This window comes from Coregonus lavaretus, assembly GCF_964263955.1.
Source record: "Coregonus lavaretus genome assembly, chromosome: 13".
Classification (NCBI taxonomy): Eukaryota; Metazoa; Chordata; class Actinopteri; order Salmoniformes; family Salmonidae; genus Coregonus; species Coregonus lavaretus.
Window position 1 is genome coordinate 9,941,382 of NC_140000.1, and position 19,155 is coordinate 9,960,536.

At 43.7% G+C, this 19,155-nt stretch overlaps 2 protein-coding genes across 2 annotated transcripts; one reads left to right on the plus strand and one right to left on the minus strand.

Annotated features, from left to right (window-relative positions):
- Positions 1 to 409: 409 nt before the first annotated feature.
- Positions 410 to 15,690, plus strand: LOC311139141 (uncharacterized protein). Its single transcript, XM_084174030.1, has 15 exons — positions 410 to 474; positions 4,548 to 4,761; positions 4,978 to 5,112; positions 7,347 to 7,484; positions 7,661 to 7,756; positions 8,016 to 8,066; positions 8,800 to 8,949; positions 9,108 to 9,218; positions 10,623 to 10,772; positions 11,074 to 11,211; positions 11,343 to 11,462; positions 11,755 to 11,887; positions 12,058 to 12,173; positions 12,401 to 14,022; positions 14,521 to 15,690. Exons 1-15 carry the CDS (start codon positions 455 to 457, stop codon positions 14,729 to 14,731), a joined length of 3,405 nt encoding a protein of 1,134 aa, XP_084030156.1. The 5' UTR covers positions 410 to 454; the 3' UTR covers positions 14,732 to 15,690.
- Positions 15,691 to 15,937: 247 nt separating this feature from the next.
- Positions 15,938 to 18,806, minus strand: LOC311139355 (lymphocyte activation gene 3 protein-like; the record flags this gene model as incomplete). The annotated part of the gene is made up of 8 exons (XM_084174227.1): positions 15,938 to 16,048; positions 16,151 to 16,272; positions 16,601 to 16,858; positions 17,047 to 17,352; positions 17,498 to 17,758; positions 17,979 to 18,187; positions 18,470 to 18,602; positions 18,761 to 18,806. 8 exons carry the CDS (start codon positions 18,804 to 18,806, stop codon positions 15,938 to 15,940), a joined length of 1,446 nt encoding a protein of 481 aa, XP_084030353.1.
- Positions 18,807 to 19,155: the final 349 nt, after the last annotated feature.

Sequence of the window (19,155 nt, forward strand, 5' to 3'; positions counted from 1 at the left end):
TTCACACGTCCTCTCTACATGTCTGTTGATCTGTCTGTCATTTTACATTTATCCTCTTTTTCAATCACCTCGTTCCTCAGTCAACTGCCATTCTGTAACTCTGTTTTATAACCTTTATAGGCGGAGCTCTTCACCTCGCTCTAGGTAGACTCCTCAGACAGGGTTTTAGAGGACATGATCACTTCCTGTAGAGCTATTACCACAGAATGATCGATATCAGGAATTGACATGAAACAACACAGACCATCTAGTCAGAAATCAATCAGCGCCACCCTCATACCAAACACCACTGCTACACATTAACCAGGCCCTAGCACAGACTAGTTATCTTAGGAATCCAGTTGTTCTTGTCAGGCCAGTTAGAGTGGGCAGGAGGCAGGATAGGGAGGGACCGAATCAAAGAGAGAAAGAGTGAGAAAGCCAACAGAAACGTAAGATGACTGTCTGAATCAAGATGGATCCAACCAAACCCAGGTAGCTAATTTTACTTTAATTTATTACCATATGAGTAGACTTGTGAAGACACTATCTTTGACTATTACCCTCAATCAATGCCTTGACAATCTAAAGTTTCTTCTTTGTATAATAATCAGTATACTTCTACTGTGTTGTAATGTGTTAGTTTATGCTGTGTGTTGATTTGAGGTTCCCCTCAGAACCAACACAGACCAACATGGCTGATGTGTGTTGGCCTGGTGTCAACCCAAATAGACGATTTGTGTTTCAATGATACTTGAAGTCACCAGTATTAATGGATTTTTACTAGTGAGATGTAGTGAATGTAAACAGGTGGTTAACGTAAATCACTGATGTCATGGAGCAGGTGTTTTGATGTTCGGCACAGTGGCGTGGATTGTGTGTGTGTGTGAGAGAGAGACTATTTATGCTCTCTGAAAGTATGCAGTGTGTGCATTATTCACTGCTTTTAAGATCGGGGTTTCCCAAAGTCGGTCCTGGGCCCCCCCTGGATGCACGTTTTGGTTTTTGCCCTAGTACTACAAAACTGATGATGAGTTGGTTATTTGAATCAGCTGTATTGTGCTAGGGCAAAAACCAAAACGTGCACCCAGGGAGGGGCCCCAGGACTGAGTTTGGGAAGCCCTGCTCCAGGTTACTGTATGTTGATTTCTTTGGTGTGATGGATGTATGGCTGGGAACAAAATGTGCATTTTTGCTGTGTAACCCAAAGCCCTTGGAGGACATACTGTAGTTGGTGTATTTGAGTGAGGGTCAGATATGTGTGAATTTGTGTAAGGTGAAGTTGTTTTTGAGGTTTCACCTTCATCACACTGTAACTAAAGCTGAGAGCCCTGTGTGACTCTACCCGTGTCAGATTGTCTAGTGTTCTTCACATTGTCTCACTTATGTTATTCCTGTTATCTCTGTTATCACGGCCGGTTGTGATACAGGCTGGAATCGAACCAGGGGGTCTGTAGTGACGCCTCAAGCACTGAGATGCAGTGCCTTAGACCACTGCGCCACTCGGGAGCCCAGGTTGACTGAGGCAGAAAGGGGGGGTGGGGGGGGGTTGAGAGGTTGAAGAGGTAGTTGAGGGGAGGTTATTAAAAGTTAGAGCAAGGTATGAAAACATCACTATGTGTCTGATAAATGTATATACCCCAGTGGTGGCAGTTAAGAGGGTATGTTTTTTAGAGACATTATCAAATACCATTGAGAAATGTAATAATGAAGATGATTTATTTATTGCTGGGGATTTTAACTGCACAGTCAGTGATTTAGATATAAATCACAAAGAACCTCATATAGCCTCAAGGACTTTTTAAAAACACCTCATTGTAACACATGTACCGTGTGATATTTGGCGGAGTCAACATGGAGGCACGAGACAGTACACCTGGGCGCATGTGAGAGAGAACATCATCTCTATGGCCAGGTTAGATAGGTTTTATTGTTTTGAGCATCAAGCTCAGGTCTGTAAATCAAGTGTGATAATCCCAGTGGGATTTTCTGATCATTGTTTAATAACAGAGGTGGTGTTCATTAATGATGTAAAACCCAAAAGCGCATACTGGCATTTTAATATAACTTTATTGAGTGATGCTCACTTCAGGAAATGTTTTAGTTTTATCTGGGAGAGGTGGAGGTCTCAAAAGGCCAGTTTTGTATCCCTTCAACAGTGGTGGGATATAGGGAATATTCATTTCAACAATTCTGTAATCAATACACGAGGAATGTCACCAAGGATATCACCAGATCAATGAAAGCCCTAGAGACTGAAATAGTGGAACTCATGACGTTGGTTGAGACCACAGGAGATCGAGGCCATACTCAGGCCCTCAAGAGGAAAAAAGCTGCATTGGCAGACCTGCTAGGTATCAGAGCACAGGGGGCATTGGTGAGAAGTAAGTTTCAGGGAATCTCTGAAATGGATGCCTCCTCAAACATTTTCTTTGGTTTAGAGAAAAAGAATGGACAGGAGCTCACTAACCCTAGTGAAATTAGAAAGATGGCAGTAGAGTTCTATGCTGAGCTCTACAAGTGTGAGTACAAAGAGGATAAAACAGTGACACAGCAGTTCCTTGATGGGCTCCCACAGGTGGCTGCAGAAGCTCAGGTGGAGCTAGAGCAACCATATACACTGCATTAAAAGGCATGGAAAATGGAAGGGCACCAGGCATTGATGGGCTTCCCGTGGACTTTTTAAAGTCTTTTTGGGCTATGTTGGGAGAGGATTGGCTAGCAGTAGTTAATGATAGTTTAACCGGAGGGTTACTACCAATAAGCTGCAGAAGGGCTGTCCTCACCCTACTGCCCAAAAAGGGTGACCCTAGGGAGGTGAAGAACTGGAGGCCGGTGACTTTATTGTGCACTGATTATAAGATCCTGTCAAAAGCTTTGTCCAACAGGCTGAGGGAGGTGATGGGGCAAATCATACATACAGACCATTCCTACTGTGTTCCTGGCAGGCAGATGGGGGATAACATTTCTCTGATTCGTGTTTTTTGGACGTCTCTAGGGCTATTGGGTTGGATGCTGGTCTAATTTCAATTGATCAGGAAAAGGCATTTGACCGAGTTGAACATCAATACTTATGGCACACTTTTGAGGCGTTTGGGTTCAGCTCTTGCTAATAGGGCTGCTGCTTTCCGGTTTCAGTTTATTCAAAGGTTGCTTTATGGACCGGAAAATGTGGTTTGGAGAGGGTTGGCAGGTCTTGTTTTACAGCAGGTTGGGGGATTAGGTTTAAAGAAGGCTTTATTTTTGGTTGATAGTAGCCAGATTTCTAGGGAGGGAGTACCTCCGTTTTATAGAGTCCTTCTTAGGGTGTGGAGCATAATGAAGGTGTCCAGACGAACTTCAGCGGAGTCAGTGCATTGGCTGTTGGAGGAACCTCTGGTGTATGGGGCAAGACTGGATTGTACAACTGCAGCTGTTCCACATTTCTCTGAGATTCTGGTGAAGGGCAAAATCATCACCTTAAAACAGTTAATGGCCATGGCTGGGCCCGCTTTAATGGATGGAAGATGGGTGGCTGAACATTTGGGGGTGAGGTTGGAAAGGATTGTCGGACAACTGCTGGGAAGCTGCAGGAAGGCTCTGTCAGCAGAAGAGTGGGGTATGCTGAATAGTCACAAGATGAAAACGTCTCATTTCCAAGACTAGGGATTATACCCAATATCCCAGAGTCAGAAAGAAAGGCGTTATTACTGGATTTGAGAGGGTTGGAAGAGGTGGGTTTGGATGAGGTGAATGGGAAAGACTTATATAAGGGGTGTGTCAAGGTGTTGAATAAAGATACATTGAAAAATAGAAAAGACACTCCATGGAGGGTAAAATTGGGCATTGATGACAAGGTAAAGCCAGCATGGAGAGCACTGAACAAGCCACCGTTACAAAAGGGTACTGGGGATATGCAATGGAGGGTTTTGCATGGTATCATTGCAGTTAATGCTTTTGTATCTGTTATTAACTCGGATGTTGGAGATGGATGTCCTTTTTGTAATATAAGAGAAAAAATGTTGTTTTATGGAGTGTGAGAGGATAAAACCTCTCTTGGAAATGCTGGAGTCTGTTTATAGCTGTAGGGGAGATTTTCATATTTTGGGGTTTCAATATAGTAAGCAACAGAAAAGAAAATGTCAACTGTTTCCTGAGTAGGAAACATAAGATAGAAATGGGATATGGGCAGGATGTAAGATGTGTTTTTAAAGGATTAGTGAAAGCGAGAATAAAAGTGGATTTTGAGTTATTCTCGGCTGTAAAAGATCTCCCATTGTTTGAGGAGAAGTGGGCCTACGAAGGAGCGGTTTGTTTTGTGGAGGAGGGGAAACTATTTTTTGTTGATGAAATGAGTTGAATGTATGTGTTTTCTTGTATTTTTATTTAATTTATTTTCATTTTTATTTTCATTTTTTATTTAGGAATGACATTTGTTGTTTCATTTCTGAAAAGGCAGTGTGCCATTATTTATGTTAACACTTGAGTATAAAATAAAGGTTTTATACAAACTCAAAACTCTCTCTCTCTCTCTCTGTAAGCCCCAAGCATTAGGCCAACACTGTGTTTATGCTGATTTATCTCTTCAGCCTTTCCTCAAAAGCAGCAACCCCTTTCAACGAAGGAGGGGGAAGTGATGTGACTCAGCCAGAGGAAACAGTGGAGCAGCAGAGGAATGGAGGAGAGGGGGAGAGGGAGATGGAGAGAGAGGTGGTGACAGATGGAGAAACTCTGGCTGCAGAGACAGCTACCAACCACAGGGTGTCAGCAGACAAACACAGATTAAATACTGTGGGATACCAGGTGAGGGCTATGAACTTCAGCTTCTATTTGTAGATGCAGGAGGACCAGTTCGAAATCAACCCTAAACTTGAGCCCCCCATGACACTTAATCTACATCCTGAAGCCAAATGGTAGAAACTTCACCCAGCCTACCAGAAGGCTATGTGGACTTCCTAATATTCAGGCTACCACAGCAGACACATACTGTATATTGACATTATTCTCTGTCATTTTCAGAGGAAGCTGAAGCAGAAAGTGGTGGCAGACTATAGCACGGTGAGTAAGGGAGCGTCTGGAAGTTTCAAACCCCGAGCAGCACTGAGACAGGTCCTGTTCAGCCAGGGAGCGACAGAAAAGAGCCCCATGCCTGAGGTACTTTTCTCCCACGCACTTAACTCGTCCTCTACACACATGAATACACCCTGACACGCACATGCACAGACATGCACTGCCACTGCCCACATACTTACTGAAAATAGGAATTCCGCAAATGCACACTCAAATTGTTCACTCAAGCATATCTGCTATGGGCCCATTTCTAACGAAATTTGATGATAACTCTGGTGGAATATATATATATATATATATATATATATATATATATATATATATATATATATATATATATATATATATATGTATATATATATATATATATATATATATATATATATGTATGTGTGTATATATATATATATATATGTATGTGTGTGTATATATATATATATATATATATATATATATACACACATACATATATATATATATGTATGTGTATATATGTATGTGTATATATATATGTATATATATATATATGTGTGTATATATATATATATATATGTATATATATATATATATATATGTATGTATGTATGTGTATATATATATATATATATATGTATGTATGTATGTGTATATATATATATATATATGTGTGTGTGTGTAAATACTATAAATACAGTACCAGTCAAAAGTTTGGACACACCTACTCATTCAAGGATTTTTCTTTATTTTGACTATTCTCTACATTGTATAATAATAGTGAAGACATCAAAACTATGAAATAACACATATGGAATCATGTAGTAACCAAAAAAGTGTTAAACAAATCAAAATATATTTTATATTTGAGATTCTTCAAATGGCACACTTGTGCCTTGATGACAGCTTTGCACACTCTTGGCATTCTCTCAACCAGCTTCAACTGGAATGCTTTTCCAACAGTCTTGAAGGAGTTCCCACATATGCTGAGCACTTGTTGGCTGCTTTTCCTTCACTCTGCCATCCGACTCATCCCAAACCATGTCAATTGGGTTGAGGTCGGGGGATTGTGGAGGCCAGGTCATCTGATGCAGCACTCCATCACTCTCCTTCTTGGTAAAATAGCCCTTACACAGCCTGGAGGTGTGTTGGGTCATTGTCCTGTTGAAAAACAAATGATAGTCCCACTAAGCCTAAACCAGATGGGATGGAGTATCGCTGCAGAATGCTGTGGTAGCCATGCTGGTTAAGTGTGCCTTGAATTCTAAATAAATCACAGACAGTGTCACCAGCAAAGCACCCCCACAACATAACACCTCCTGCTCCATGCTTTACGGTGGGAACTAGACATGTGGCGATCATCTATTCACCCACACCGCGTCTCACAAAGACACGACGGTTGGAACCAAAAATCTCCAATTTGGACTCCAGACCAAAGGACAAATTTCCATTGCGCGTGTTTCTTGGCCCAAGCAGGTCTCTTCTTCTTATTGGTGTCCTTTAGTCGTGGTTTCTTTGCAGCAATTCGACCATGAAGGCCTGATTCACACAGTCCCCTCTGAACAGTTGATGTTGAGATGTGTCTGTGACTTGAACTCTGTGAAGCATTTATTTGGGCTGCAATTTCTGAGGCTTGTAACTCTAATGAACTTGTCCTCTGCAGCAAAGGTAGCTCTGGGTCTTCCATTTCTGTGGCGGTCCTCGTGAGAGCCAGTTTCATCATAGCGCTTGATGGTTTTTGCGATTGCACTTGAAGAAACTTTAAAAGTTCTTGAAATGTTCTGTATTGACTGACCTTCATGTCTGAAAGTAATGATGGACTGTCGTTTCTCTTTGGTTATTTGAGCTGTTCTTGCCATAATATGGACTTGGTCTTTTACCAAATAGGGCTATCTACCTTGTCACAACACAACTGATTGGCTCAAACGCATTAAGAAGGAAAGAAATTCCACAAATTAACTTTTAACAAGGCCCACCTGTTAATTTAAATGCGTTCCAGGTGACTTCCTCGTGAAGCTGGTTGAGAGAATGCCAAGAGTGTGCAAAGCTGTCATCAAGGCAAAGGGTGGCTACTTTGAAGAATATCAAATAGCATATATATTTTGATGTTTTTAACACTTTTTTGGTTACTACATGATTCCATGTGTTATTTCATAGTTTTGATGTCTTCACTATTATTCTACAATGTAGAAAATAGTAAAAATAAAGAAAAACCCTGGAATGAGTAGGTGTCCAAACCTTTGACTGGGACTGTATGTGTGTGTGTGTGTGTATATATATATCTCTATTGCTCTCTCTCCCTCTCTCACACACTCCCTCTCCCTCTCTCTCTTTCTCTCTGTCAGGGCTCAGGGCAGTTGGATGCTCTGAAGCAGGCTCTGGAGGCATTCCCAGTACCAGTGTGTCTGAACTGGAGCTGGGGGGAGGAGGGGACAGGAGCCACACTGGAGAACAACTGGACTGACATAGTACACAATCACTCGGTAACCAGATTTACCTACTGATAAATGCAAGTCATGGGCATATAATCTAGTTAATATGAATGATCCCTCCCTACCTTTTACAACATATCTCTTTCTCCCACCCCCTCTCTCCCTTCCTTCCTTCCTTCCTCTCTCTCTCTCTCTCTCTCCCCCCCCCCCTACCTTTCTCTGATCAGATTATGTGTAAGACCCAGAGGCACCAACAGGAGGCGCTGTGGGAGTTGGTCCACACTGAGCTCACCTACATCAACAAGCTCACTATTGTCACTGACGTAAGACAGACAGACAGACAGACAGACAGACAGACAGACAGACAGACAGACAGACAGACAGACAGACAGACAGACAGACACCCTGCTCTCATTACTCTCATTACTGCAAACTTATCAATGTCTTTCAGTGATGTGTCCATAACAACCAGTGGCTATTCATAATAGAAATATGATAAGAGTAACTGTTATCTGTATAGCATATTTTATTGCAATTTCATTTTTCAATGCCCGTGTTTGTTTCTGTCATTGTGTTTCTCAGTTGGTGGTTGGAGCTCTAACCAACCTGCACCAGCATGGATTCCTCTTAGAGGTCAGTCTAAATTGAGCTGGGTTCTCATTCACTGGGTTTTCTGTTGGTAACATTTTCTCTAGAACTCCCTCTCTTGCTGCTCTTTGGGCCTTTCTGTGTATGCCGGCTGACCACTCAAATAGATGTGTTGCAATGAACTAAGAATGTGCTTTTGAGCTGGATCTTGCATGATCTGACTGGGATCAGGTGTGTGTGTTTTTATGAATGACTTTGACCTTTGGTTGAATTGAAAACCAGTATACCATTCAAGGAGAGGCCCTTGGGCCTAGTTGAAACCGACTGCTGTAGTACAACATACTGTACATACATACTGTACATATTGTACATACATACTGTACATACTGCTGAGCTGACATACTAACACACTGAGAACATCTGCTCTAACTGACACAGAACACACCAGTGCAGATGGAACATTCAGCTCAATAACAGAATGTTAGGTAATTCCGCTGAGAATGTGGAAAGTATCTGAGAATGTGGGGGTGTGAGTTCTGCAGAGTTCTACAGCTAGACACTGCAGCTTTATCAAACAATTACCCCCTTAATCTTTTTTTATTAAATACAAAAATGTCTACAGCTATCATATATTTGTATTGACTTTAGACACACACAAACTTCAACACAAAATGACACTGACACTTCCAACAAATCCTAGAGGTGTGGGGTAGATTCTAGGTTCAAAATCAAGAAAGCAGTATCATTACCCTCTTTTTCCTTTCCCTCTCTTCCGCAGGTGACACCTGAGCAGCTCTTCTCCAACCTTCCCTCCATCCTCAGCGCCCACCGGCTCTTCTGGCAGGAAGTGATGTATCCCATGTTACAGGAAGTCCGCAGGACAGGGAAGCCCTTTGACCCCCTGGGGTTAGAGGCGGGATGCCTACAGGTACAGTGCTGACTGTCAATCAGATCTAGTAGGCTCGTATCAGGGTCACGTATGGGATGAAAAGTATAAGGGTCAGACGGGGGTGAAAGGAAGGAATAGAAACACGGGTTTGTTTACAGCAATCCTTGTCTAATCCCATCCCCACCCTCTGTCTGTAGTTCCCTGAGCGTTTCTCCACCTATCTGCATTACTGTTGGAAGGAGGAGCGCACAGTGGAGTTTACAAGCACACAGATAGACACCAACCTGCACTTCCACACCTACTTAATGGTGAGTTAAACACACACACGCACACACACACACAAACACACATTTTTTATACTTTATTTGAATCCACAAATCAAAATTCATACATTTCAGGACAGGGATATCTGGACACATTTACATTTTACATTTACGTCATTTAGCAGACGCTCTTATCCAGAGCGACTTCACCTTTGGAAACAGATAGCACCTTCTTCTCCACACAGCAAGGCTGCCCATGACTGCTGACACAGAGCAGTACCTCGCTATCAGCTTTGTCTTATGTAGGCCTGCTATCTGAAGGCCAGGTACTGTCATGTCAGCCTGTGAACATGGCAGAAGCTTCCCAATATCACCACAGCAAGCATGCACTGATACGAGGCTGTTCAGGCGTGACACGAGGGGCTGTTATTTAAGCAGCTTATCAGAAAAGGACTGCTCCATGTAGCAGTCAAATGAGCAGCCCACCTCCAAAATCAGCACCTCCCTCTGACCTCCCCCACAAAAACAATATCTGGCTTATTCGGCATACAAGAAAAACACATTATCATCAACATAAAACCAGGCTTCTCTGACAAGAGAATGTTTGTGTATGTGTTCGGTTGGTGAGTCCACCTGTCTCACCTCCGTAGCTACCAGGTCAACAAGGCAGTCATGTCTAGTAATTTACAAGTCTCAGTATGAACGGAAACCAATAACATGTGCAACAGACTCCTTTACATTTACCTCAGGGTGTAAAACACAGAAGGGATCATGGTTTGCAGGGTACCAGAGAGCTAGATTGTATTTTTGTGGGTAGAACTCGCCTTAACAGTAAAGGTGAGAATGTCCTTGCCAATAGCAGCATTATGGTACATGGAATGGGAGACAGAAACACACACACACACCGCTTCATACACAAGCCCACTTCTTGTTTACATGGCATGCACACCCTATCACTCTCCCCCTAAAGTCACTCAGCATCACACACACGGTTCTCCAAACTGCCCTTCATTACGGTAACACAGTCTGGAACATCAGTGTACTGAGTCATAGCAGCCGCAGAACTTCTTCTGTTATTGATCATGCTCTAGTAGTTTTGGCTATCACCATATCCAGGCATTCTGTTATTGGTAATATCCTGAAGGCCAAACACTTGTTACATCAACACCCTGTCCTAATGACTCAGAGAGCCTAGCCTGCACATTGTCAATTTAAAGATTAGAACATGTCTTTGGCTGTTTTTTGCTGTCGAAGCACTTTTACGGCTTGTTCAAAGAATCTCCATTATGAGTTTTGCAAGCCTTTGAATTTGTCCAGTACTATGTAACAATATTTTTTCATACACAATACTGTATTAACATGAGTTATACCAATGCCATAACTTTGGGTATAATGTCTAGAGACTCTAGTAGAAGACACAAATGAATGTTTTTCTCCGTGTGTCCATAGTGGGTGGAGACACACCCCCAGTGTGAGCGGATGCGTCTGGGAGACATGCAGGCCAAACCCATCCAGAGGATCACCAAGTACCCCCTGCTGCTGAAGGCTGTCCTCAAGACCACCCAGGCTCCCCACACACAGCACACACTCAGGGGCATGGTAAGTGAAGAGCTAGCCTTTTAAATCAATGCCTTTTAATTCAGTTTGCCAGACCTGAGGCTGTTCATGTTCATTAGAAAAGGACAGTTGTGTGTTCCAGCGCCATTTTCTTGCTAACTGATTGCTAATTGCCTCTACTAGTAATAGACGAAAAGGCAAATTAAGGAAATCTCTCTGTCTCACACACACATACTCTCTCCCTCTCTCTGTTTCTCTCTCTCTCTCACTCACTCACTCTCTCTTTTCTTTCTCAATCTCTCTTTCTATCTCTCCCTATCCCTCTCCCCTTTCTCTCCTCCAGTTGGCCTGTGTTAATGGGTTTCTGGACAGCATCAATGACAACTTGAGGCTTAAGGATGAGGAGCTGGCCCTCTCTCTCTCCGCCCAGAAGATAGAGGGATACGACATAATAGAGGGGATGAACGAGGAAATCGACAAGGTGAAAGAGAGAAGAAAAAGCTTTCTAGGAACAGAGTACAGGATAGGAAACTATACCAACCTTAAAAAATGATATAGATACTGTAATGTGTGATGCAGACAGTGAGTATTCAATGTTGATGTCATCCACAGCATGTCAGAGAGTTCTGCAGTTTTGATTTGACGTGTCCCGTCAGAGGGGTGGGTCCTGGGGTCATACGCAAGCTGCTACTGGAGGAGACCCTGAAGATCAGAGGAAGGAAGGATCACAAGGTACGTTGAGTGACAGAATCTCTTATTAACTGTGTTCCCATGAAAAGTTGACTTCCATGTAGAGGATTCTTCCCAATATTATCATCTCATTAGCACAGACTTTGATGATAACTACTTTATTGAGGAAAAATGTGCTTACTAAGACTGTGATATGTGGTTGTCTCACCTAGCTATCTTAAGATGAATGCACTAACTGTAAGTTGCTTTGGATAAGAGCATCTGCTAAATGGCTAAAATGTAAAATATAGATGTCATGTTTCTGTGGGCTTGTTGCGACTGTTGTGTGGTGAAGTTGGAGGTGATAGCCCTGCTCTTCTCTGACGTGCTGCTGGTGACCAAGGTCCAGAAGAAGGCAGAGAGACTGAAGGTAGTGCGCCCCCCACTGGCCCTGGACAGAACTTGCTGTGTCGCACTCAAAGATGGCTGTGAGTACAGTCATTGACCATACAGTACATATCCTATAAGTGGAAAGATGAAACGTTGCTCTGTCTCTTGCTACAGAGACCGGTTGTAGAGTTTTAAATGACGGTTCTCTCTTTCTTTATCTCTCCCTTGCTCTCTCCCTCTCTTCCTCCCTCTTCTCTCCATCTCCCAGGTTCGTTTGTGGTGGTAGAGGTGAGTGTTCTGGGCTGTGCGGCGAATGTCTACACCTTCTCCACGTCCAGCCCAGAGAGCTGCTCTACATGGGTCTTCACCATCCACGAGGCACAGGTAAACAGACAGAAAATACATTCTGCTACTTGCAGGGTATTGACTGAAATGGTATTGACATGATTTATTGTAGTTACCTTTTAGTCTCTTTGGTATTCAACAAGGCACTGAAATAATCACTGAATTAATGATTAGATGTACAATGTACATTGTGGTTAACATACAGGGATATCGATGCTGTCGATGCTCTCCTCTTATCCCTCTTTCTTTCTTCCATTCATTGACAGGAAACACTGCAGGGCCTGAGAGAGACAGAGGCCATCAGACGACTGCAGACCAAACAGAGAGACCTACAGCTACAGGAACAGGCCACACCCCCTACAGAGCACAAGATGACCAATGAGGAATCAGTAGATCAGCCTCCTGACCAATCAGAAGCAGAGATCACTTCCTCTTTGCAGGTGAAACCTGTTGAGGAACTCCTCATCCAATCAGTGAATGGGACATTGGTGTCCATAGCAATGGAGGCGCAACAACAAACTCAGGAACCAGTGGACTATAAAGATGCAATGTTGCCGGGACAACCACGCAAGCTCAGTGACATTCATAACCAATCATTCGAAGGCGGGCTAATGAAAAAGGGACAAGGAGGTGGCAGGGTCATGGATGGGGTTATAATGTCAGAGGCAGGGGTGAGAGAGGTTGGAGACATCAACCAATGGGAGGAGGGGATTGAGTCCAGGGGGATTAAAGAACGAAGGGTGACCTGGACCCATTCCAGACAGTCTAACTCTCTACCCCGAGAGGCAACAGAAACCTTCCAACCTCAACCCAAACCCAAGGGGCCACACAACCTGTTGCTAGGCGGATATCCTGACATCGACTACGACATAGACTACCCACGACACCAATCCAGCACTTTCCCACTTTCTCCATGCAGGGGAAACAATCCAAAAGTTTCTATCACCATTAGTCAGATGGAATCCCATGGATTTCTCTCACAGGGAGGACGAGCCACATCCACACAGAGGAATTCTGCCCCCCAGTCAGTGGAGCAGGGAGCCAGTAGAAACTCGTGGCTCACCCAATCAGGAGAGGAGCAGGCTTTAGCGGAATCATGGAGGTTTTCTCGGAAGTTGAATTCGCCACGGTTACACAGGAGAAGGCCAATAAACACTGAGCAGACTGCTGCCCCTCAGATGTCACAAAGTGGGTTTGACAGCTCCGTGATGGCCCAGTCTGCGCCACACACAAACTCTTCCTCCAACTCTGACTCAGACTGCAACCAGAAACTCAGAGGTTCCTACCAACACAACTCAGGTTCCTCCGAACAGAGCTCTGACTCTCACCTGGTGCTCAAGCTGGGGTCCTTGAAGATGAACGGAGAGATGTTCTGGGACATGCCTGCAGAGAGCGTGTTCTCCCCAGAGCCCCACGCTTTCTCTGAGCCAGAGCTGCCCAAAGACATCCCTAAAGAAAAAGAAAACACCCCAAAAAGGCCCAAGTTGAGGACACAGAGGAGCGCGTCCATGCCAGATATCATCCTCCAAGGAGGGCATAGTTCTCTTCTGACCTCAACCAAGCCCTCCAACGTGCGAATAGCTCCCTCTCCCCCTCCTGGGTTGGATCCATACTTACACCCCTCCCTTCTGGAGGGCATTTTAAACCGGGCCAATGAGAGAAGGAAGGACAGAGGGAAAAGAGAGGAAAAGGGGAAATCTCCAACCTTCAGAACATGGGATCTTCCTCCTTCTCCGTCTTTCTCCACCACTCCGTCCCAGTCGCCCAGTGAAGGGGATAGAGAGACTGAGTGGGAAGAGGTGGAGCAGGTCAGACGCCGGGCCCCCAGTGTCAGTCAGGGATGGATAGAGGAGAGGGTGGACGGAGATGAGGAGGAGGAGAAGAACAGGTGAGTTTTACGTCAAAACTCAGTTGGAAATAAAAGAAAAAAAACGTTTTCAAAGTATGCGTGATCAGTTTGAAGATTCATCTATTGAAATGACTCAATCAGATAGGTGTGGGTGGCTGATGGCCAGTGTGTTCTGTTACTATGGAACAGTTTCATTCTGGGTTATTTTATCACTCTACCTACTGGGCTGATTACCAAGTAGTGTAGGATCACTCTATGTTCAAATCGTTATTCTTGCAAGTTGCATTTACTGTCATAACCATGACATGTCACCCATAAACATCTTACATGTCATGACAACCATGTCATCATAACCAATCTAGCCTGATCACCAGATTGGTTTCCACTTTAGCCAACTACTTTGTTAATGTTATGCCAAACATTCCAGTGAACAACAAGGAAGTAGACTGAAGCAGAAACAAATCTGGTGACTAAGCTATTTGCAATCCAACAAGTTTATATTCATTGTAAAAGCTTTTTTTCCCCTCTCTCTTCTAGATGCGCCTTCCCTGATGGCGCCAGCGTTGATTGGCCAGGCTGGTGCTTTGACGCCGATGAGGTCCTCGATCAGCTGACCCCAGAGGACAGTGGCGTTGGGGTTGATGAGGAGTGGTGGGAAGCGACTGAGGTGGGGCTCAGCCAAACTTTGACCTTGAGAGACTTTCAGCGAATCGACACGCAGGAGGACGGGATTATTAGTCAGGTGTAGTTCTGCATAGGCTACAGAGAGCCCTTCATTCTCCAAGCCTTTATCTGCACTTTATGGGGAATTATATGTCATTTGAGATTTTCATTATGTCGGTGTAGACATATAACAACAACGTGATCCAGAGCAAGATGTTGATTGAGTGAGCTGATTGCCACCAAATGCTGTTTGATAGAGATGCAGACATTTCAGTTTGTTGCATGGAATGTTTGAGTGATTTTGAGTTTGTGATTATGAGTCTGAGTGAACAGCAGAATAATTGTCTTCAACCTGCATAATTCCTACATAATGTTGTTAGCACTACAGATGTCGGTGTAGACATATAACAACAACGTGATCCAGAGCAAGATGTTGATTGAGTGAGCTGATTGCCACCAAATGCTGTTTGATAGAGATGCAGACATTTCAGTTTGTTGCATGGAATGTTTGAGTGATTTTGAGTTTGTGATTATGAGTCTGAGTGAACAGCAGAATAATTGTCTTCAACCTGCATAATTCCTACATAATGTTGTTAGCACTACAGATGTAGGATCTTAATTTGATCACTTTTGTTGCTGAGAATTTTCCTGCATCGCAGGAAATACAGATGATCTTCGTGATTTACATAAATTAACTGAAAACCCACAGTAACACACGGTTATATTAACAGTATTGCACTTTTCATGTAGCCTACTTTTGGCCAGCTCAAGCAACATTATGGACTAAATGTTCAAATCCTGTTGCTGCAGCATTATTAAGATCCTACATATGTAGACGCCTATACTGTCTTATACAAGTGTACTTTCTGATGGTGTGTCAGTTAACTGAAATGCTGTATATATATAGAATGACACGTTCGTTTGAACTTAATTTGAGTTGTTAATTTATAAGAGTAACTGCATATTTGGTATTGTGACCCATTTGGGAGATTCAGACTGATATATTGTAATAAAGAGAGATTTAAACCAATAAAGTGTTTAGATAATTTTATTCTCAGTGATTCATTATATTACAAAAGTCAAATAGGTGGTTATGGTGCTGGTAGTGAAAAATAAGGCATACATATACAAAATCAATAACATTTCAAATAAAATATCACTTTTTTTGTCAAAGTAGGAAAGCAACTGCTACAATTGTCTGCACTGAATTAATATGTACAAATACCACATAATCTCCCAACTGATACTAGACATGTCAAATGTTTTCAAATGTCATATTGCAGAGTCTCCTTTATTTGGAGATCTCGTCTTCTTTCACTCTGTTCCTCTCTCTGTCCTCTCTCTCGTTAGCGATGGTGTGAACAATGGTCTCCAAGGCAGGGTACTGCAGGATCAGTTTGCGCTGTAGATGAGATTAAATAAGTATTATATAAACCCTTTAAAAATGTATTTTCCATGTCTACGTGGATTTAAGGAAAACACACACAGCTTTAGTTGAACGTACCCTCCGATAGTTCCTGTACATCTGCACCAAGACCAACAGCAGCACCAAGAGGAAGAAACCCAGGCCGGCTACCACGGCAACATTACTGGAAGAACCTGTCTCATTATCTCCCATCAGACCACCTGATCAACCAAGACAGAACAAGGATACATTTTAGTTTATATTTGAGTAATGTAGCAGACGTTCTTATCCAGAGCAACTTACAGGAGCAATTAGAGTTGAGTGCCTTTCTCAAAGGCACATCGACAGATTTTTCACCTAGTCTGCTCGAACGAGCGACCTTTCGGTTACTGGCCCAACGCTCTTAACTGCTAGGCTACTTGCCACCCCTGTGTCTAATTATGACAAATGTTTAACATCTTGCTGATATTTGTTGCATTTTAATTGTATCTACATCCTCCTAGATCCATGCAAATAGACAGGAAATCAAAGTAAGCAGATAGGACTTACTCATCAAATGTACGTGGTATGTCACACTCCCCAAAGCTCCTTGTTTCCCGTGGAATCGACAAGCCCATTCGCCAGAGTTCCTGTCTGTCACTCTGTTGATCCCCAGGACCCTCCCTTTTTGGACGGAGCTCTCTGATTGGGTGCCATTGAGGTCATAGGTCACCCGGACCCACTCGTATTCAATGACCTCGCTGGCGTCGCTGAGGTGACAGGTCAGTGTGACTGGGGCCTTCTGGGTAGACGGTGAGTTGCTGAGCACTGAGTAGAGAGAACACACAGGAGCATCATTAGCATTGTGAGTGCTAATTCTAAAGCACCATTTGCCCATCTCATCTCAAACATTTACCTTACATTTTAGCCATTTAGCAGACCAGTGCAACTCACATTAGGCATTCAAATGAGGAGACTGCTACAATATCATCATCTATTTTCTATGCCTGGCTCACCTTGGGCAGTCACCAGCTGCATCTCCCTGGTCACCCGGTGCCCCTCCACTGTCCCTGAGCACCTGTACCTGCCCCCGTCCCCCTGCCCCACTTCCCCCACACCCACAGACCTGTCCCAGGGAGGGATGGATGGCAGGGAGGACAGGTTGAAGGAGGGAGGGAGTGGGAGAGCAGAGCCAGAGGTGTCCAGTCTCTCCCAGGCTGGGTCTGATGGGGTGAGTCCAGTGGAGAACACACAGGGGAGGGTGACAGCAGACCCCACCTCAGCATACACCTTGGCACTGGCACTGGAGGGGTTAACGATACCTGAGCGAAAGAAGAGATGGGGGGAGAGACGGGGAAGGCAATGGATAGGAGAGAAGGGAGAAAGGAAACTTAAACTTCAATATATCAGCTGCATTTGAAGGTTTTATTCTTTCCAAACATGACATCACTGTGTCTGAGCCCTCACCTCTCACTGTCAGGGCTGTGGTGGCCTTCCCTTGTTTCCTCCTTTTATGCATTACACAGCTCCAGTTACCCATCATGCTTGCAGATGCTTTGCTCTCCAAAACACCCGCCTGGGTCTTTGAAAGGACATAATCTGCACTTTCAGGGTAAACTGGCTTCTCGTTGTGCTTCCAGCTCACTGTCGCCTCCTGTGGCCATGGAGTGACACTGCAAGTTATCGTCATTTTGTTGCCCTCCACTGGAGCAGGTGGGGAGATGGATACTGTGAAAGAAAGAAATGGGTAAGTAAGAGCAGTGAGATGTTAACCATATTCACATTATGATATGTGTGACTATCATAAATAGCAGATAAATATAGTTATACCTTGTTATTAGAACATGTAAATATCACTTTAAAATTACAGTAAATATCACTAAAATTCAAGTTAATTTAATTGTCCACACAGTATTTCATATAAGTTACTGTTATTTTAGCTCCTTACCTTTGATGACCCTGAGGAGGATCCTCTTAGAGATGATTTCCTTGCCATCCTGCACCGTGCAGGTGTATTTTCCACCGTCCTTCTCCCTCACTTCCTTTATGTACAGGCTGTAGTCTCCAGCTCCAACCTCTGAATGGGGGCATCGAACACGCTGGGCAGCTCCTATTCCCCAGTGCTCCAGTCCATTCTTTCCCTTTCTCCATACCGTCCTGAGAGAAAGATGAAGAAATGTTAAGTTTGAAACATGACACTTGTATTGTACAGACATACAGATGAATGGCAATGCATGCTATGCTCTCCTGTAGAACACGTTCGATACAGAAAACGACATTAAGAGATCAAGAGAAAGAAAAACCAGAACAGAGAAAGATGAAAAGGGAACCTGTGAGGATATTGGAGTCACAGAGGTAGACAGCGAAAGAGAGGATGAGAGAGATGGACAGAGAGAAGGAGAGCGTGAAAGACATGGACGGAGAGAAAGGCAGTCGTACCCGTGAAGGTCCTGGCTCCAGAGGACGATGGCTGCAGAGGGGGAGGGAGGGCGACACACGCAGGGTAACACTGCCTGGGACCCTGCCTCTACGAACATCTCAGTATACTCAGACAGACACTGACACCGACCCCCTGAACCAACACACATACTGTATGAATACACACACAAACCCAATCCTCCATCCATAAGTACACATCAAAGCATGTCATAACATTGATTTAAATCGGTTTAAATTGCAACACATTTTCATTAAAAAAACTATGACTACAGATCATCTGTAAGATCTTACCTGTCACTAACAGTGACGTTCCCAAGAGGAGGAGAAACTGCCACATGGTCTCTTCTTTCCTCTTGTTTCCTTCCTGCTGAAGTTTTGATTAAGAGCTTTTTGTTGCAAACCTAGCTTAGTATTTTCTCCCTCTGTCTCTCTTTGATCTCTCTGTTGTTGTGTGTGTTTCTGTCAATTGGGGCTGGGTATATAAAGGCATGTAGGTGTGAGTGGTGGGAAGAGGGAGGTGTCTAAGCAGGTAGTCCCTCTCCTAGTCATGTGACATGAGCAACGAGGCGATCTTTGATGCGGTTTGTGTCAATCTCACTGACGCAACATGGAAACTGTCAGACAGCCACACAAACAGGGAAGCCTACATGCTCCCTCCCACGGATTCTCTCTCTCCCTCCCCCTCT